This window comes from Sabethes cyaneus, chromosome 3 (genome assembly GCF_943734655.1).
Source record: "Sabethes cyaneus chromosome 3, idSabCyanKW18_F2, whole genome shotgun sequence".
Lineage (NCBI taxonomy): Eukaryota > Metazoa > Arthropoda > Insecta > Diptera > Culicidae > Sabethes > Sabethes cyaneus.
Window position 1 is genome coordinate 189143020 of NC_071355.1, and position 22361 is coordinate 189165380.

Sequence of the window (22361 nt, forward strand, 5' to 3'; positions counted from 1 at the left end):
TTCTCTCATCCTGTTCAGCTTTTCCTTCTAAAGAAAAGTCTCTGTCACGTTCTGTTTCTTTTTCTTTATTTTCTTTTCTGTTCTTGGTTCTTAATTTTTTGGCTCCCGCTCTTTATCCTTCTCTATTTCTTCTTTTTTATCCCGTTGTTTGGTCTTTTTTTTCTTTTTCTGTCTATTTTTCATCATTTTCCTTCTATTCTCTCATTTTTCTTCTTTTCTCTTCCGTTCTCCCTCTTTTTTGTCAAGTCTCCTCTTGTTGAACCTCATTTTTCATATTTTTCACCCGTTTTCTACTTTCCACTTTTTTTTATTTTTTTACGTCACGTTTTAACTCCGAATGTGACACGATTTTTATTTAGTTTTTTTTCCATGCCAATTTTTGTCTTTTTCTCAGGTTTCATTTTCGGCTTTTTACTCAGTAGTTACTCATATGACTACAGGTAGTGCCTCAGTGAAAGTCAGCGAAAAAGTAGTGTAAGCCCAGAGAACACAAGATCGTAATAGAAAGTCCACATTAAATCATATGATGTCAATTCTACATTAGAATTGCATAATGATTAGAGTATGTCAAAACGAAGTTTATAATAAGTTATTTTGCAGTCGTGCATATCGTTATGTACAACTTACGGCTGTGAATTGTAAAACAGTATATATGGTTGCCTCCCAGTTGGCTTCGAGGTATGACGCTGGCCTAATAAGCCAGTCATCGTATGTTCGAATCTCGGCTGGGAGAGGCTGTTAGGGTCAATAGGATCGTAAGAACTGGCCCTGCAATTATCCTGTACTCTAACAGCTGGCTGCGAAACCTATCGTATAAAAACAGAAGGTCTAGTTTCGATAACGGAATGTAGCACCTAAGCTTTGCTTTGCTTATAAATGGTTGTAACACTTAGTTCTATCTTAATCGTATATTGAGGAGTAATAAGTTGCGTGTTCCAAGAATTGTTGTATAGAATCCAACATAGAATCATTAAAATTTTGCATGTATATTGCCTCCACTTTGGTACTTACCTGTTCTTATGTGGTGTGGAATATAACTTTTTGGTGCAGAGATGATTTCGCATCTCTCAGCTACAACCGAAATATACAAACCAAATTGTTTGCTGCGAGCGGCATTTGTACAGTTGATTATTATCTATAATATTGTTGAAGGAAGTTTATCATTTATATTTATGGCGCTTTGAGGCTGCTACACCGTTGATAACAAAATGAGGAGTTTTTACAGCATTTTTCTTGATACGTCATGATTTATTATGCCAGAAAGGAAAAGAACTTGAACTTAAATAAGTGTACTTGAAGTATTTTGTTCCTATATTCATACATTAAGCTGGTTGTGCGATTGAAAAAAACTTTGAAACGACCGAATATGAGTGAAAGTTTTGGTACGTTCATTATAGAATGAAGAGAATGGTTCGGTACGACCATAGATGAATTAAATGATTCGGTACGAGCATGGTTGTATGATGTACAGGGGTTAGACAGAATGATCGGGACAACCAATATTTTGACAAAATTTAAACAGTCATAACTTCTACAAAATAAGACATTTTTGTACCCAATTGCATTCGACGGCGAAATTATTTTAGTTTTTCTAAAATATTTTAAGATTCGTAGTAGTGAGTGAACACCGGTATATTCCGGGTTGTCCGGGGGTAAGTCAAACACTGATCTTTTTTATCGCTTGAGTCTTTTTCTGTCATGGAAATTTATTAATATTCATATTTTATCCCGAAACTATATTTCATTTCAAGTCGATTGGTGAAAAGAGAAGAGAAGAGAAAAACCGGGTACGGTCATTTCAATGAAATCTGTTTTAACAATGTTGTCAGTAATGTCTTACCTTTATGGTCATATTAAAACATGACCAAAACCATACCAATATAGATGTCAAACTTCAAAAATTTACGAAGTTGAAAATCCTGAAGTTTGACACCCATATTAATATGATTTCGAATATTCCCTAAAACGATCACTTCTGCCGGGGTACCTAGAACCTGCTACAGGCTTACCGCAGCACGCCGCAAACCTGAAAACGCTTCCAGTGTCAATGGCTCATAAAATCTCAAATTTTGAGGGTCATATCGATATGGTTTACGTCATGGCCTAAAACGGCCAGAGCAATAGTTGTTACCAGTCCAAATTTCACGGGAATGGCCGTAACTTGGATGTTTCTCGACGAATTACCATCCTCTTTTCACCAATCGACTGGCAATGAAGTCCCAGTTTTGAGATAAAATATGAATATCATTAAATTTTCATGACAGAAAAAGATACAAAAGAAGAAAAACTCAGTTTTTGACATATTCTCCGGCAACCGGAATCATAAAATATTTTAGAAAAACTGTAAAATTTCCCAATCGGAAGCATTCGGTATCATTTAAAAATGCTCAATTTTGTAGAAGGTACAACTGTTTGAATTTCGTCAAAAGTTTGCCTGTCCCGATTCTCTGTGTATGGTTCGGTACGACCATAGATGATTTAAATAGTTTGGTACGACCAGAATGCGGCGGTGCGATCATTGTTGAATGAACCGTAGTTTAATGAAAAGTTATGAATCGGTAAGACCATAAACGAATAAAGTTGCCTAATACTACCATTGATAAATAAAATGGTTTCGTACAATCATTTGTGAAAAGATGGCTTTATTCAGTGTGAATCAAATACCAGATTATATATATTTGAAAACTACTTCGGCTAAATTGGTAACTAATTTAGAATGTGCAAAACTTACACCGCTTTAGTTCGCTTCACCTTGACGTTCTACTCAGATATTTGGCAAATCTTTTATTACGTATTAAGCGGATTAGAGCCATTCACAAGAAACTTTTTCGATTTGCTCTTGGCATTTTCTGTGCAAAGACCAATCTAAATTCGTTCCCTTCTCTGTACATCGCTGCAACCTTATCGACCTCAGAAACCTTCAAACTTGTTAGAATGTGATCAAAGAAACGTTTATAACTGAACTGTAATAGCGCTCCTGTGCTGTCAGCTTTTGACTAATGCTTTTCTTTTTGCAGATTTGTATTTCATGAGCCTTTAAGTCATGTTTACAAGAACAAATTTCTTAGGTTCAAGTTACCTTTTTTACAAAAACCGAACTACCCGAAAAGTATTTACTAATCCCATCATGACATCAATTACGTTTGGACAACAGGTCGACAAAGATGACCATTCGAGTCGGTCGATTTCCTAAACCGATTCCCATCGTAAACCGCAGTTCTTCACCCGAAAGGCGGTCAACGAAAGTAGTTTCCCGTCAACCGCTGCCCGTGCCAAAACCCGTGGATTTGTTTGGATGCGTAATCTCACCAACATCTCATTGGCGACGGTTGCATCACAGTTTAGTCCACACGAGGGGTGCATGTCTGCTGGTTTTTTTTTGCGGTACTTGAACTATTATGGCCCGCGTTCGGGGCCATCCCAGGTAGCAAAAAAAGTAGAGAAACAAGCCGACCGAAAGACCTACTAAACCGACAGCTCGTTCGCAGCGCATGGAAGATGCTGCAAAGCCATTCGAAAGGGGCATTTTTTTGTTGGTTGGCTCTTCTCATTTCAGACCTCTAGAAGCGGCTTTCTTTCCAGCCAATTACCCGTTGAACGTGATCTGTTGAGCATCATCTTTCCGACAACAACGATGCGGTGCGGTGCGAGGTTATAGACACCGATTTTACTACCAATGCCATTTTGAACTGGTATTTACCATCATTATGAGATGTTTTCTCAGAAAAGGTTGCTCGCAAATTGCTTGTTTTTGGGGTTTAACAAATTTGGCATAAATATTTCCATTCTAAAATCAAAAAATGCAAAAAGCATCAAGAAGCTAAGAACCGCTAAGAGAAAAACACTAAAACCAAGTGTTTGACATAATAAACTACTTTAACTGCTCTAACGAATTGCCACTTAATTGCATCGTAAAGCTCTCGAATTGTAATTACATCACATTTGGTGACTAACAACAATCGCACCGTTCGTTAGTGAATGGAATCGATAAGCACAGTCAGTCAGTGCTCAGGTGCTGGAGCTTTTTTTTTTGTCTGGCTGTCCACAGCATTGTGTAAGACGTTAAATTAAATAAACGTCTCTCGACGTGAACGACGTCTTCTGTGGGAGAGATGTTTCATTATCGAAGCATGATCGAACGAACGACTGTTATTGTTAACGACTTTCGGGCCGGACCACTCGAGCACACAAAAAGCTTTTGCTTATTTTATGCGTGTAAACAAAAGTTATCTATCTTTGCATGCATGAAGTAGACAATTCGACTGGGTGAGATAGAAGAAATAAAAGAATCGACAAAAAATGCATGTGAAAGTGACGTGAATTAGGGTGACCGGTGAAAAAAACGAAACTCTAGTAGATTGAGTGAATGAATCTGTGTCAACATTTCGGTTTAAAACTTCGCCTTTCTAATAAACCTTGGTCCTACATAAGTTTTTTACGTCCTCTTGGCTCATGGCTAAATTTACTAGTTTGTCTGGGTGTCCTATTTTAATTAACTTACTTTTGTTGGATTGAAAAGATCAATGGAATGGCGTAATCGTTGCGGTCAACCTAGCAGTAACATCGCTAGCAGAAGATGTTTCCCGATGGGGGCTCTGGGTGAAGTGTAAGCATAATGACGCACCAGCAGCATAGCATAATACCTGTGCTCCCCGTGGGCATCGATTACGCTTAATTATGCGGTCACCATTCATTGAACGTCTACGGAGCCGCGCAATGTTAGACAACGTGCGCTGGGAAACTGATGTAATTTTCGCTTATCACAGGATGGCAACAGGGAAATGGAAAGTTAAATTTGAATATAGCAATAATAATATCAGAGCGAAGACTGACTTTTTGACGTAGGACTACGTCTTACGGCAAGTTTTGAGATAGGGTATCATTCCAAAAAATCGAAAAATGCGAGCGTCACGAAAAATGAAAGGTTTTGAGCGCTAATAGCTCAGTGGTTTTCCGATCGATTTTCAATATTCTTACACCAATCGATCGGAAAATCTTCTAAGAATTTGCCCAAATAAAGAGAAGTATGGATTCTTGATGTTGAACTATTGAAAAATTGAAAATAATGAACCAATGTTTTACCAGAATTCTCGCTTCGTGATTGGTTGGAAGATTCTTTACGATGATTTAAACCTATACCAATTTGATATCTGTGCTTGGGAACTAAGCCAAAACAAGTGACGAAGTCGCCTCATTTCAACAATATTTCTTAACACCGCGGCTAAACCTAGACCATTTTGATGTCCTTGCTTGGGAAGTACGCCAGAAAGAATGACAAAGTCCCCTCGTGCCAACAGATTTCTTACGAACGCGATTAAACCTAGTTCAATTTGATGTCTGTGTTAGGGAAGTGTGCCAGAAAAAATGACACAAGTCCGTTGTCCCAACAGATCGCAAATTCTTTACTGCGAGACGATTAAACCTCGGCGAATTTGATATTTGTGTTGGAAAAATGTACAGCTGTAGCACATTAGTGTACAGTTATAATAAGACTCTGTATGAATACGCATGCTTCCGTTTCATTAGAAGTGTAGTGAAAAGATGTGCTGTTGATAAAATAGGATTGAATTGGTAAAATCCCTTCAACGTGGGGAACCATGGGTAATAAAAACAATCTTTAATTTCTGTAAGGTAGCAGGCAAGCAATAGTTTATGTTCTTAATTTTGTTAAATTGTTTTCAAATGCACAATCTTTTGAGAATTGAACGTAAATGTTACTACTTTGATAAATGTTACATACAACGCATGTAGCATGTATATATGTTGCATATAGCATGTATACATGAAGAATCGAATGATTACAAGCATGAATACATGCAACTATCACTACAAAGAGACTTACGTAGTCCTGCATCACCTATATATGCGGTCGTGTCTTGTGCACAACCCCTCTGATTTTTGTAAAAAGACTCAAAACGCAGCAGATATTATTTCGATCTACTGTAGTAGCAGACGTTAGAGATTTTTGAAATTTCAGTAACCACTCAATTAACAGCGCAATTAAATTTAATTTTCTCGTCGTAAAGAATTTGCGATCTTTTGGGACAAAGGACTTTTATCACTTGTTCTGGCAGACTTCCCTAACACAGACATCAAATTGGACTGGGTTTAATCGCGTTCGTGTAAAATTTTTTTGGAACGAGGGGACTTTGTCACATTTGCTGGCGTACCTTCCAAGCAAAGACATAAAAAATCAGAGGGGTTGTGCACAAGACACGACCGCATAGATGACGTACGACTACATAAGTCTCCTTGTAGCGATAGAAGCATGTATCCATGTAATAATGCGATTCTTCATGTATACAAGCTACATACGTAACGTTTATCAAAGTAGTAACATAGTATACGTTCAATCCTCAACCAATTTTGGAGTTATATTCATGAATTGATTAAATGTATTCTATTAGAACGAATCGAAGTCACACTAAACCAAATGGTAAATAAATTACAAAACAAAAAGAACACTGATAATAAAGCATTTAGAAGCTGCAGACATTTTGGAAGTGGCTGAAAATGTCGCCCGTGACCACAAAACTTATTTCCGTCGTTTTTTGGTCGTCCGCAACGGCGAAAAATTCAACTTTTCCTTCGTTACCTGTGTTATGATGATATTAACTGGGCAAGAAAATATAATAAACTCTTCAATCGTTGTGTGACCCTTAAAAGGACCGATTGTTTGATTATCATAGCTCCAGCTTGCGATAAACTTGCACTAACGCGCTTAACGTAATTCTCTTTTCGGTAAATTAGACTACCGATAACCGCAAACCAGGCACGGCTTGATGCAAGAGACCAACCGAAAAACCTCAGCAGCTTTCGACACATGCGATTGACGAAGCCGTTCGTGTATGGTCATGAGTCACGATGAAATACCAGTGCAGGTGGCCAGCTGCATATGACGTGGGATAATTCTGGTCTGGTGAACAGCATATTTCCTGCCAATTCCAGATTTTCAGCAGTCAGATATTCCGTCACAGCAGCGAGACAAGTGCTCCAGCTCCAACACACTCAGCATACTTTCCTTTCTTCAGCAGCCGATGAACACGACCGACCGGGAACTGCAGGCGTGACGTTCGTTTGCCCTTGATGCTTCCTCTTTTATCGCGTACAGACATGCCAATGATGAGATGTTGGCAGTAGCTCAGCTAGCGTTTGAATAATGCTGTTCGCTGGCTTCCGTCGTGTTATATACCAGAGCAAGCGACAAGAATCGGTCCCGCCTATTTTTCAACGTCCATCATTCCATCATCTACATTAAACAAACTGGAGCATTTCAATTTCAGTCTGAACAAAAAAGCAAAGTTGACCTTTTGCTGTATTACTGTAGCATTGGTGATGGATAGATTTGTGTTGCTAAAAAACCGAGTGAAAAGCCCTAAGTTCCAAGTTTCCAAAGTTTCATTAATTACCGAAAACCGTTCTTTTAAGAACGAACAAATGCTTATGTGAAGATGCAAAAAAGGTCACTACAACTGCTAACATGTACTAATACTGGTTATATGAAGATATTAAAGATTGTTGTTCTCCGCTGATCACAATAAAGTTTATTGGAACAGCAATAAATATTAAAACAAAACATTCGGTTTAATTTTAATCTGTTTTCCTGCGGATTTGTTGCGGTGAATTAGTGTTTCATTTGGCGTTAACTTGCTATTAATCGCTATTACTTGTTCATGGCAGATTATGTTTCAATGTGACGATTATTGGAATTAAAATATCTGTGGTACAGCACAATAAGGAATTATCAAAAAAAAAAATAACAATCAACGAGAAAGGGTAGAATTCCATTTAGTTCTCTTGTAACTATGTTATAATGGAATTTTCCAACGACTTTTTCGTTGATTCCTGAATTGTACCAAGAGTTGTTCGAAAATAATTGGAAACTATTTCAGCCAATCACGAAGCGGCAATTTCTAGTTAGACCAAGTTAGAGTTATTTTCAATTTTTCAATGACGCGCATTGAAAATCAATAGTTCTCTATATTTTCCAATTCGATTTTCCGATCGATTGGTGTAAATATTTTGGAAATCTATTGAAAATCAACTGAATTATAAGCCGAAGTGTGAAAACGCGTTACCACTTTTGATGACGTCATTTCCAACAACCAATCATGAAGCAAGGATTTCTAGGTGGACAATGCTCCATTATATCCGATTTTTCAATAGTGCGCACTTGAAAATCAATAGTTTTCTATATTTGTGTGGCTGCGTAGAAGATTTTCCGATCGATTGGTACAAAAATATTGAAAATCGATCGGAAAACCATTGAGCTATTAGCGCTCAAAATCTATCGCATTTTTCGATTTTTTGGAATAACACCCTATCTCAAAACTTGCCGTAAGACATAGTCCTACGTCAAAAGGTCTAGGTTTAATCGTAGTGTCAGAAAACAGGAAGTCAGAAAACAGAAAAAACTGAAAAATCAGAAAACAGAGAAAACAAGGAAGTGAGAAAACAGAGAAAATGGGGAAATCAGAAAACTTAAAAATCAAAAAACAGAGAAAACAGAGTAGTCAGGAAACAAAAAACCAGCGAAGTCAGAAAACAGAGAAAACTAAAGAATGAGAAAACAAAATAAAGAGAAGTAATAAAACTGAAAAATCAGAAAATAGAGAATCAGAAAACTGGGCAATTAGAAAACAGAGAAACGGGGAAGTTAGAAAACAGAAAAAACAGGGAAAGCAGAAAAAACAGAGAAAACAGGAAATTCAGAAAACAGAGAAAATGCCACTACACACCTAATTTGATGAATGCTTCTTTCAGTAATTTTTCTCAGCTTTTCAATGGTGGTCTTGAAATTGAAATCGGTTAGGGAGATCATGGTTAAAATGGCAATTTTTAAATAAATTCCAACATGGCGACTAAATCCAAGATGACAGTCAACTGCATTTGAAAGGCCTGTTCTACTTCTTTACAGAATCATCGTGCCATTAGCCCGCTCAGTTAGCTCCGGATACGATGCTGGCGTAACAAACCAGTCATCGTATGTTCGAGTCTCGATTGGACGGTGCTGCTTAAAAAGTCATTAGGATCTTTGCAGCAGCCCCTTAGTTTTCCTGTACTCTTATAACCGTCTACGAAGTCTGTCGATAAAGACTCTTGTTGTTATGCCGTCCTACACAAATACATGCGCGCTGGCTTCCAAATAATTTTAAGTCTACTTTCATTTTCGACTCGAAAATAGGCGAGAAATTGCAGGTAACTTAGCTTGTTAGAAAGAGATTGCCAATGTAAACAAAATGGCGTTTATTGCATCCGAAGTATAGTTGAATTGTTCTGTAAACATGACTGAGATGGATTTTTAAAACAACTATAACTTTTGAGGATACAAACAGATACAGATACTGCCACCATTTGCCACCTTGGGAAATATTTAAGCTCAAAGAAGTACTATTTGAAAAAAGCTCAAAATCTCCGAAATTTTAGAAAATAACATACAATAATGTTCTACAGAAACGTTGATTTTAGCAAGATAAACAACTTTCTAGAACACTATGCACACGTAAAAATTGAATAGAATAAGTCAGGGTTTACAAACTGCTTCAAAGGGTTTGTCCACGAATAACGCTTCATTTATGATTTCCATGAAGAGATACAAGTGTGGTGTCTTTGACAAAGTTGTTTATATTGATATTTACTACAACTTTGCTGAAAGTACTAGATCTGTATCTCAAATATACGAGAAAATAAATTTCGTATCTCACTTTTAAGGGAATTAATCACCCAAAGATTCCTCTCACAAGAAGGGGTTTGATATACCAAGAAATGTTCTTAAAGACATTACATGCGAAAAACTTCACGTTTCGGCGCAATATCACACGATCTCGTATTTCGCTGTTTGGACCAGTGCGCTACGACTGGAATTAGAAATAAACTCTATGTTAGTTTTATAGGAAGAGAACAACCAGTTTATCGCTCTTCGTTTTTGTCGTTTATTTCTGAGTATGAACAATGATATTTTGATTCTCTGGGTGATAGTGGATTGCCCATTGGTGCACATTTTAACTGTTTGTAGTAGTTTTCCCGAAATCGTTAATCGCACAATAAAAGAATGTCAACCTGCGCTAAGAGACTGCATCGGAAACCACAAACATCAAACCGTACATCACTCAGGACAAAAGGACAACCCAAAATACACAAACCAGGAAACGAAATGGGGGAAATAATCACGACAAACGGATCACTTACGGAAAAGATTTCCAAGTGGTTGGTAACCGAGTTCCAAAAAATGCCCGTAAAATTCCGGAGTCTGTCCATCAGCTTCACACGAGCATTCGGTTGAGAACCTAACAACATCGGGAGAACTAACAGAAGACGACACAATGGGCTCTTCCGATGTTGCAGCCTTATTCCCGAGCGGTCCTATTAAAGAATCGATAAGCATCCTGGTAGATTGGCCTTTGCAACTAATTGGGCAACGCGTTGAAGAAAAAATATGAAGATACTTGAAACTAACTGAAACTAATTGTCTATCTAGTACTACTCGTAACTAATTGTGTATGGAGAACTACGTTACATTCAGGGGAAACCACTACAAACAATTGAAAGGTGCACCAATGGGCAATCCACTATCACCGTCGCTGTGCGAGCTGTTTATGGCTGGAAACTTGGGTCATGACTTTTCTCATACTCTGCTGGGATAGCGTTAAAGCAGCCATCCACAGCGCTGCAGAAAGTGCTATTGGGTTCGTTAAGAGGATTCGACGAATCGACTGGTTCGACGCGGAATGCCAGATGATATTATTTGAGAAGAATGCAGAATGAAACCCAACAAAACGTAGAGTGATACAGATAAAAGCGAGAACAAGTTCAGTCTTCCAGAATCCATCCTATCCAGCCTATTCGTACTTTCGTAGTATTCATCCTAGCTATCCTATCCTTCCCATCCCCGGTAATGGGACGACCAATCTTTAAATCTTCGAAGATGCGTCTACTATTCTTTTAGTTGCAATAAAAAAAAATTGGCTGAAAGCAAATACAAAGTTTTCTGAGACACTATAGTGCCCTATGGTAATTTCATGGAAAAGATCAGTCCTGCAATTAATAACCAGAAACCAGATTTCGACTTTATTTTAATCAAAAATAATTTTCTTCTTTTTACAGTCGCAGTCCAAACTGCAAAGGCGGCAACTAACGCAGCATCAACAAGCACACATCCTTAGCGATATTCAGCAGCACCAGCATCGATTTAACCTGCACCAGCATCAGAGGCCTCAGAACGTCGTCATACAACCGTCTATTCAACTGCCGCTGCCTCCACAGCAGTCAAACCAACGGCCGTTTTCAAGCACCAACAACATTCCCTTCCAGGCAAACCCACCCCCGTTCAACGGCAAACAGCTTCCTCCGCCGCTGTCACCAAACAATTTCAGACCACCACAATCCAGCAGACAACAACACAATGGCTTCGGAGCACAAGTAAACCGAATATACTTCCAACATCACACACAAACCTCATTCATACCAAATTTTTTACGACTCTTGCAGCAAGAAACACGACACCCGTCACCTCCATCACCACAACAGCTACGACCCGCTCCGAACACGCTTCAACCACCACAACAGCAATTTTTCAACGGGCCCCCGCTTAGTAATCAACCCTTCGGCGGCAATGTCTTTCCGACAGAGGGCCATCTCAATGCGCCACGATTGCCCGACACTCGTCCTGTAACACATTCCGCTCAAAATCCCTTCCTACAAGCTCCAACCTTCCCAGTTCCACAACAACAACCACAACAGCCACAACAACATCCCGTTACACAAATTCGCTTCCCTTCGAATGTGCAAGTCCCTCAAGCGCAAGCGCTCTTCCAAAATCCTCCACAACACCAATTCCCACCGAACCAAGTGTCGTCTCCCTTCAACCAAAACATCCAACAACAGCCGTTCGATAGCAATCATCTTCGCTCCGAAGTCGTCCCCTTAGCTCAACAGCCACTACAGACTTCCAATTTCAATCCATTCGCCGCCCAACATCAACCACAGTTCAACAATTTCCCGCCCATTCACGTGCCAGTATTCGCACCCACGCAAACCCTCAACTCACAACCCGGAGTATTTCCTCAAATTGCTCCAGCAGCAATTCAGCTGAATCAGCCTCAACAATCCTTCCCTGTACAAAATCCACAGCAGCAACAACTAACCTTCCAGCAACAGCAGGAACTGGAAAACCGCCTCAAGGAGGAGAGCATCCGAATCCGCGAACTGCAAGAAAGGCAGAAAGTTATTCAAAAGCACGAACAATTCCTGCAGAAACAGTACCAGAAACAGCAAGCAAAGGTTCAGCAACTCCACCAAGATTTCCTCAAAAAGCAGCAAAAAATTGTGCAGCAACAGCAAGATTACGAAACCATCAGGAAAACTCCCGTCGTTGGAAGTCAAATCCGCGAAATGATTCCTTCTGATCGACCAGTACAGGAGAAAGCAACAAAAGCCAGTCAAAGTCCTAATCCTACCACAGCCGCTTCCAACCTATCGCCTTCGACAACCGAACGAAGCTTGTCGGTTATTCCTCTGAAAACGAACAGCAAGAAAGACTACAGCACCATTTCTAAAACCGATCTGGATGCCCTACTGCAATCGAACCGTCAAAATCTGTTCCAAACTGAATCGGCAAAACCCACCAAACCGAAACCAACGAAAGTCAAATCGACGAAGGCGCTCGGCCGCGACGAGCTGCTCAAACAACTGAAAGCGGCTCTCGCCGAGCAGGGCCATCAGGATCTTGGCGGTAAAAACTTCAGCACCACCGACATCGTATTACCGAACGGCGAAAAAGTGCAAATTATCCGTACCACCGATCCGGAAATCATCAAGCGTGCCAACGTCAACTCGGAGGCTGTACTAACGCAACAAGTTGACTCGCCCACGACGGCCAAACCGTTGTCCATTTCGGATATTGCAAAAAGCGGAATTCTTCCGCCCGGCGCTGACTTTGAGCTTATCAAGCAAAACGATGACGGTCGCATCGAGGAAGTTGCCAAAATTCCACCCCAAAAGAAGGTTACCTTTGTTTACCTGGAAGAACAGGACGATGGTTCGTACAAGGTGCAAGGTGTCAAGGGTAGCAGCGATAAGGAAACTAAAACTTCCGGAGCCGACGTGGACAGTATTTTGAAACGAATCAAGAACGGCGAAATTCAGCTGCCACCACCATCGAACAAAGCACTAAAAGTTCCAATTATTGTTGAAGGACCAGCTGCGAATACAACGCCCCGAATAGTGCCCGTTCAAAAGGCTAGCTCGGTGACGATCATTCCACACAGTACGCCTTTGGAAAATCATCAATCAACCAACTTCATGGCAGATCACACCATTCCACGAACCGCTTCGTCACCTGCCTCAACTAGCTACGCCTCAACGGCAGCTCCATCGAGTCCCAGCTCCGTCACCGCCTTTTCACCAAGTACCTACTCTGGAAGTACAATACACCAGTCTTCCCTGCCAGCCATTTCAACTCAATCTACCATCCCCAACTACTACCAGAATGACAACACCATTTTCAATACTGGAGCCAGCGCAACATACGCTTCCAGCACTACAGCGCCCCCAACCGTAGCGCCCATCCCGGTCTCCACAACGCCCCAGTACATTTCTACACGATCCGAGAACTACATTTCAGCATCAACTCTGGCACAACAAACGGCCAGCTCTAACGTGTACCAGCAGCAATCGACCGGTAAGTTCGATGTAGTGAACCCGACTGCTTCCACCGCGGAATCAACCGTGACAATGCAGAATGTCTATCAGCAACAACAGCAACTGTCACAGCAGCCACAACAACAACAACTTTTGGCGCAATCACTTCCTCTTGTGCAACAACCGCCACAGCTGCAGCAGTCGCAATCGCCCCCTCTGCAGCAACAACAACAGCAACAGTCGCAGCAGCAGCAGCAACAACAGCTGCCAGCTCAAGCACCGACCTCTTCAACGAACGAACTGCCAGTGATTCTTCGGAAAAACGGACTATTTGCGATGGCCAAATACCTCCGACAGTCTGGCTTGGATACGATACTAAACGAAACGGGACCGTACACGATCTTCGTACCGACGGACAAAGCTTTCCGCAGTCTCCTGGTGCAGCTGGGTGGACCGGAGAAAGCCGAAGAGAAGTTCAAGAACAATCCGCGACTGCTCAGTGGGGTAAGTGTGGTCTAGGTAATACGGAAATTACTTATCAATTGATGTTTCTTGTTTCTTCTTGCAATGATCTTGCAGCTTCTGCTACATCACGTTATTCCAGGATCGTTCGAGATCACATCACTACAGGATGAAATGACCGGTGTTTCGCTGGCCGGAACACAGCTTCGAGTTAATCAGTACAATATGCACGATTCCGAGTGGAACGATGTCAAGGTAAGCAATTGGATGCTCCGTAAATGATGATTTGGAAACTAAAGAATAACGATGACTTCAGGTAACAACGATCAACGGTGCCATGGTCGTACCGGATAAGCAAGACATCACGATCCCTCAAGGCATTGCGCATGCCGTAGATCGAGTAATGTTCCCTCTACCGGTCGGTGATATCCTTCAGACGTTGCAGTCCGATCGGGAGCGACGGTTCACCCACTTCCTGCGGGCATTATATGCATCGGGTATGTCTGATACACTACAGAACAAAGGTATGGTTTAAAAAATGACTTAATTTGCTAGAATTCAGAGCGGCTCAAACCCAAATTATTCTTTTCAGGTATCAAAACGTACACAGTATTCGCCCCAACCGATGCGGCCTTCGCCAACTACTCGACGGATGAACTGAACAAACTAGTCACGGACAAAGAACAGGCGGAGGAGCTTGTTAAGAAACACGTCATACCGGGAACATTATTCACCGCTGGAATGCGCTTCTACCAAGTCAAAGATGCCATGGCCGAAGGCAAAACGGTCACACTACAGAAGAGTGCAGGTACGTCATAGAATATATTAAAACCACCGTGAGTCCACATCCAACTGATCCGGTTCTACACTTTTCCCAACAGGTAAAATAAAAATCAACGACGGTTACCTGCAGACGTCGAACATTCCCACGACGAACGGTGTGATACATGCCGTGGACTCTCTGCTGTAGAATTTGGCCAAGCTTCCTGCGTTTTCCAGCGACACTATTATTTAAAACCTAGCAGTTAGCCACCTCTTCGAACTACCGTCGGCAACCGCCCACCGAAGAGGTGGCCCTCGAAAAAGAAAAAAACTTTCAGTCCACCTAATTTTCCGAACTCTTGCGCGAAAATTATCAGTGAACAAACTCGCCGAAATGCCACGACGCGCTGGTTTCTCCGGTTTTTTTAATGGTTCGAGTACCTATTTCTAAGCCAACACGAATTACACTCGGATCGGTTTCGGAACTATTCTTCTTCAAGAGCAGGAACTGGCTGAAAGCCGGAAGGTTGCCGGCAGTTCGGCCAGGTACCTCCTTATGGACAATAATTGAGAGTAATTTTTAGGACAAAAAACCATACACTCACAAACGTTACACTGTTGTTGAACAATGTTTAAAAAATCATTGCAAACCATACGATGTTAATTGTAGAAATGTTAATTTATTATTAAGTGTAGTTACTAGCCAGTAAGCGACTATTGGGCACTGCACAGGCGAGCACACGTATTGTAAGCTAGATTATAGTCGGACTTGGAACGGTATGGTTTCCTCTAATTTACAATGGTTACACTTGTTCTTAAGCATGTCCCTCAACTTCTTGACCATTAATTTGAGTAAATATTAACTGCTAACTTCCGAAGCTGATTAAATGGCGATTGTTTCGAAATCGAAGGATGTGTCCTCATCTGTGCAGTACCTTAAAACCAACCTTGTACATACTGTTCTCTAAAAACTTAGTTGTAATATAAATGAAATACAAACTACGAAACTAAGCAGCGAGTTATCAATGATAATTTATTTCTTTCAGCTTAAAATGGTTTTCAGTAGCTGAAATACCTTCGCAAAAGTTTTCCGAGACATTCTCCCAATTTTCGTTAGCTTGGGAAACTTACTTACTTACTTATGGGCCTTGTCCGCCGGTCCGGCAGAACAAAGAAATGAAACCAGAGATCTCCGCTGCTGACGGTTTCCCGGTCAACAGCCCAGGTATCGTTGGCTAAGATGCGTCGCCATGAGCCTGTGGGTCTGCCTCTCCTTCTTTGTCCGTGTAGATTCCAGTCAAGTGCTTCTCTGCAGATCTCGTGCGCTCATGTCCTCAAGGTGCGTCGGATCGACTTCCCCATACGTTCTCGAATTTCTGTTGCTAACGGCCGTTGACACCATTGACCACGAAGTTCCTCATTGGATATCCAGATATCAGGCCGCTTGGCTGATTGTTTTTCTTTTTCCAGCAGCATAGAGCTGGAGTGGCTGTTGCCGTATCAAGAATTCCTCTCCACTGACTGTACTCGGTCCTTAGCTACTCATCGCCGAATCGTTGAACATCTCGACACACACTTGTCGGCTTCAACTTGACCGTTCCATCTAACAAGTTGGGCCTCTCTCCTCCTAGTGCCGGTGAGGTTCTTGAAGAGAACAAATTTTGTTGCATATGAACTCATCGATCTCTACCAGTTTATCTCCGTCACTGGTCACGTCCGAGAGAGGCGAACGTTTTGACGTTTTAGACGCATTGATTTGTCCCAATCTTCCTACCCTCCCCTCCGCCTTTCTAGTAATGATGTCGACGTCGTCTACGAAGGCTAGGAATTGGTCACTTTTGCTGAAGATCGTTTCTGTCGTTTCGATGCCTGCTGGCCGGATCACATCTTCAATAGCGATGTTGAATAACGTACAGGGCAGTTTATTCCCTTGCCGCAACCCTCACGCTGCTCCGCAAGACTCGAGAATGCCCCCGAAGCACGCACGTACCACATCAGTCGCTCCCTGGTCTACAGATATCATAGTTGTTTGCGTTAAGCTGTACCGTATGTTGCCTTTAAATCCAATATGATGCGTGGGTACGTTGTACTCCCGATATTTCTGAAGAATTTATCGGAGAGTGATAATTTGATCCGCAGTAGCACGGGCTCTCATAAAGCCCGTCTAATACTGCACTACGAATTCTCTTGCTATTGAAGGTAGACGACGTAATGCTATGGTAATTACATCAATCGCCATTTTTAGAGATGAGACAGACCATCCCTTCCATGCATTCCTTAGTTAACCTCTCCTATTCCCAAATTCTAGAAATTATCCAGAAAAGTTCTAGTGGTTCTTTGTCAATTTTGTAGAACTCTGCCGGGAATCGGCCCTTTACGACGGCGCTACTATTCTTTAGTTGACCGATTTCTAGCCAGATCTCTTCGAGAGCGAGAGGTGACACGCCGTTATCGTCTGTAGGTACTCCTAGGTTAACTTCTGTTCCGCCTTCTTCTCTTATATCACTATTGAGTTGCCAATCGAAAAACTGCTTTTACCTGTTGACCACCTCGCGCTCGTTTGTGACCAGATTTCCCACTTCGTCCCTGTCAGGCTTCAGTGTGTATCTATTAAAAGATTTGCTCACCTTCTCATAGAACTTGCGCGTTGTACCAGTTGTAATAGTTGCACCATCTCTTCACGATAACTGTCCTCCTTCTGGCGCATTTTCTTCCTCAGGACCATGGTCAATTCGTTCCGCGCTCTTCGATACTGGGCCAAATTCTCCCTTTTTACTTATTATTGTATTACTTATGGTCATTCTCAACCAAACCAATCATTTCTTGCATTCGAGGTTTCATCGCTTAGCATCGCGGTTGCGGCGTCATTGAGCGAGTGATGATCCATGTCGACATACGAACTTCATATAGAGCGTGATGGTGATGTTCGAGAAAAGCCTGCCATCGATGAGAATATGGTCGAACCAATGTTCGCTGATCAGATGATCTCCAGGTAGCTTTGCGGGGAAAAAGTGCTTCTGATCACCAGACATCAGGAGACGGCAAAGTTGATGCATAGCTATCCGTTATCGTTCATATCGGTATGTTAGCTATGGCTCCCAATTACCGGTCTATATATCACTTCCCTGCCGATCTGGACGTTCATATCCCTGGCGAAGATCTTGATGTTCCTTGACGAATAGCTGTGGTACGTTGCCTCCAGCTGCGCGTAGAATGCTTCCTTCTCGTCGTTGTTTACAGTACACGTTTATGACGGAGTAGTTGAAGTAACGGTCTTTTTTTATTTTTCGTAGTAAGTGGGTTTATATAAGTTGCCTTGTTAGGCCACACTACCGAGTCTCGTGATGGGACTGCCATCTGAGGTACAGTACCGAGACAACATCTTGATTAATTCAGCCGGCCGCTCCGGATCAGACGTTGTCGTAAGCCGCTCCTAGCCTGGAGTATAACCGCGTGCTCGCCAACCGAGCTATCCCAGACATGAGGACAGGCAAAACTATCCCTCTTTGCTAAACGAGGTGTTTCCAAGAGTGCTTCCTTTCCTGTTGGTATACGACCTTAGTTTTTACCTGGGTTGGTTACCCGATACCCGCTAAGGTTGCTCACATTCCAGCTCCATGAAAAGGTAGCCATTGAAGTTGCTGGATAAAAGGCTAAGGTCCACTATGGGGTCTATTTTATACCTGTAGGTTCACGAAGCACCGATGCTACGCATTATCCACCCGTTTTTCAATCAAATAAGTATATATTTCCATAGCTATAACATTGCTGTAGTCAAACCGTAGCACATTCCATACTTGTCTTTATTTTGCAACATGCGTCTACCTCGATTTCATTTAAAATTCTAAAGTTGGCTGCACACTTCTATGTAGAGAGGACTCAAAACCGATAACTTACCTGGGTGCAATAGACAACTCACAAATTGCACATGCAAGCCAGACAATGCAGCATAATGCAAAAAGTATTCAAGAGTGATTTTCAGTTTTAGTACCCGCTCAGTCCACCATGCTCGCAGACGAAGAGGCAACTCATCGGATTAAACAACTGCTCAACACAAACATGTGGCGCGACAATCAAATGGCCACCTACGCCAAGTATTCGATGGTTTTCTTTTCCGAGGTTTACTAGCCGGAACGTAGACCAATTGGTTAACTCGCACATCGGTCGAACGATGATCATCCCGGGGACTCCCGCCAGGTACTATGAACGGGTTGCAGCTCACTGTAGACGAAACTTTGTTTGACGACGAGCCGTGGCAATCCGTAGGACTATCGATAACAATTCCATCACTGTAAAAACACTTGTTTGTTGACACGATGAATGGTCACTTTTCAACCGACGCATGTGGATTAGTCGATTCTTTTTCTGCGCCGCTTACGCGGCGAAAGCTATGACCATTAGATAACGCGACGAAAGCTGCGGAGACGATATTCTCCGACTATTGTTGTTACGAACCGTAGCAGAACAGTGACAATTGTTCCCATCACGAGGGTTTCGCATCCAAGATGGCAAATTTATGACGTTTTCAGCAGTTTGCCGATTCTCGGGGCAAGCAACAACGATCCTTCTCCAGTGAAGATCTTCGTCCCTTTTCCAGATCACGGGCAACAGCTGGTTAGCACTCCACAAGGCTTACTTACTTACTTAATTGGCCTAACGTTTTACAACAAGACCTGCGCAGTATAATTTCTCCATATATGTCGGTCCATGGCAGCTGGTCTCCAATTCCGCGGGCACCCAATGCTCGCCAGATGTCGCTCCACCTGGTCTTGCCACCTCGCACACTGTGCCCCTCTTCGTCTTGTTCCTACCGGATTTGATGCGAAAACCATTTCTGCAGGATAGTTGTCCGGCATTCTAGCAACATGTCCTGCCCAACGTATCCGTCCAGCTTTAACCACTTTCTGAATACTTGGTTCGCCGTAGAGACGCGCTAGCTCGTGGTTCATTCTTTGCCCCCCTACACCGTTCTTTTGCACTCCGCCAAAGATGGTTCTTAGCACCCGCCGTTCGAAAACTCCGAGTGCTCGTAGGTTCTCTTCTAGCAGTGTCCACGTTTCGTGCCCGTAGAGGACAACCGGTCTAATTAGCATTTTGTACAGTGTGCACTTTGTACGGGGGCTTAAGTTGTTCGACCGCAAGTGTTTGTGGAGTCCGTAGTAGGCCCGACTTCCGCTGATAATACGTCTTTTAATCTCACGGCTAGTATTGTTGTTACCAGTTAGTATACGAACTCGTCGACTATCTCGAACTCATCGCCGTCGATTACCACGTAACTGCCCAAGCGGGCTCTGTCGCGCTCGGTCCCGCCCGCCAGCGTATACTTCGTTTTAGACGTATATATCTTCAATCCAACCTTCTCCGCTTCGCGTTTTAGTCTGGTGTATTGATCTTTCAACGCCTAGAATGTTCTGCCAACAGCATCCACGTCATCAGCAAAGCAGTTAAATTGACTGGATTTATTGAAAATCGTGCCCCGCATTTCGATCGCCGCTCGTTTTGTAAAACCTTCGAGGGCAATGTTGAATAGCAGGCAGAAAAGACCATCTCCTTGTCGAAGTCCCCTGCGAGATTCGAATGGGTCCGACAGTCCACCTGAGATTCTCATGAGCATTGGGTCCCATCCATCGTAGCCATGATAAGTCTAGTAAGCTTACCCGGAAAGCCGTTTTCGTCCAAAATTTTCCATAGCTCTTGTCGGTTTACGCTATCATATGCGGCTTTGAAATCGATAAACAGGTGGTGCGTGGGGACTAGGAATTCGCGGCACTTCAGGAGGATCTGCCGCAGGGTGAACATTTGGTCCGTTATAAACCGACCCTCCATGAAGCCAGCCTGGTAACTTCCCACAAATCTATTGGCTTTGGCGATAATCGATAAAAGATGACTTGGGACAGCACATTGTAGGCGGCATTCAGGATAGTGATTGCTCGGTAGTTCTCACAATCCAGCTTATCACCTTTCTTGTAGATAGGGCAGATAACCCCGTCATTCCACTCCTCCAGTAGTCGTTCCGTATCCTAAATCTTGACAATCAGTTGATGCAGATAGCCAGTCAACTTGTTCGGGCCCATTTTAATAAGTTCCGCCCCAATGCCATCCTTTCCCGCTGCTTTGTTGTTCTTCAGCCGCTGGATGGCTTCTTTAAATTCCCTTATCGATGGGGGTGGCACATCTTCATCGCTTTCTACATCAATGTGGTCACTTCCTCCGCTATCATGGTCTTCCGTCTGCACGCCATTAAGGTGTTCATCGTAGTGCTGCTTCCACCTTTCGATCACCGCACGGTCGGTACCAGATGGTACCTCCATCTTTATCTCTGCACATTTCGGCCCGCGGCACGAAGCCTTTGCGAGATCCGTTGAGTCTCTGATAGAACTTCCGTGTGTCGTGAAAGCGGTATAGCTGTTCGAGTTCTTCGCACTTCTTCTCCTCTTGGTGGCGTTTCTTTTCCTTGAAGAGTCGGGTTTGCTGCCTCCGCTTCTGTTTGTATCGCTCTACATTCTGACGGGTGGCTCCACGCAGCATTTGTACCCGCGCTGCGTTCTTCTCAGCCAATATCTGCTGGCATTCCTCGTCAAACCATTCGTTACGTCGATTCGGTGCTACACGGCCTAGGACGTTCTCCGCTACGCTGTTAATGGCTGTTTTCACGGCATCCCAAGAGTCCTCAAGCTTCATCCAGCTCACCCTCTTCCGGCAGCGCGGTTTCGAGAGATAACGCGTAGTTTTCGGCGACCTCCGGTTACTCCAGTCGCGCTAGATTATACCGTGGCGGGCGCCGGTATCGTATGTTGTTCACAACAGATAGTTTTTGACGTATCCTTACCATCACTAGGTTGTGATCCGAATCAATGTTAGCGCCCGGATAGGTTCTGACGTCGATAATATCTGAAAAGTGTCGACCATCTATCAGAACGTGGTCGATTTGTGATTCTGTCTGGTTGGGTGATCTCCAGGTGTACTGGTGGTAGAGGTTATGCTGGAAGAAGGTACTACGTATGGCCATGTTCTTGAAGGCGGCAAAGTCGACAAGTCTTAGGCCGTTTTCGTTCGTTTGCGGGTGAGCGCTGAATCGTCCAATCACCGGTTTGAATTCCTCCTCCTGACCAACCTGCGCATTACAGTCCCCGATGATAATTTTGACATCATGTCTTGGGCAGCGGTCGTATTCACGCTCCAACCGCGCGTAGAATTCGTCTTTGTCATCATCGGTACTTCCGAGGTGAGGGCTGTGCACGTTAATTATGCTAATATTAAAGAATCGGCCCTTGATACTCAATCTGCACATTCGGGGGTTGATCGGCCACCGCCCGATCTTCCGCTTCTGCATCTCGCCCATTACTATAAAAGCTGTGCCCAGCTCGTGTGTATTGCCGCAGCTCTGGTAGATGGTATGACCATCTCTATACGTACGTACCATCGTTCCTTTCCAGCATACCTCATGCAGCGCTACGATGTCGAACTTGCGGCGCTTTACTTCTTTAGAAAGCACATGG

The 22361-nt window shown here is 42.8% G+C and overlaps 1 protein-coding gene across 1 annotated transcript in view; it reads left to right on the top strand.

Annotated features, from left to right (window-relative positions):
* The window catches only part of LOC128740507 (kinesin-related protein 6), a 139439-nt gene extending 124369 nt beyond the window's left edge, over positions 1-15070 (top strand). Inside the window, exons 2-6 of the mRNA XM_053836051.1 lie at positions 11104-14142; positions 14218-14355; positions 14417-14624; positions 14693-14908; positions 14982-15070. Coding sequence (XP_053692026.1) covers positions 11104-14142; positions 14218-14355; positions 14417-14624; positions 14693-14908; positions 14982-15070 — 3690 coding nt within the window. The remainder of the gene's footprint in view (positions 1-11103; positions 14143-14217; positions 14356-14416; positions 14625-14692; positions 14909-14981) is intronic.
* The last annotated feature ends 7291 nt before the right edge of the window (positions 15071-22361 follow it).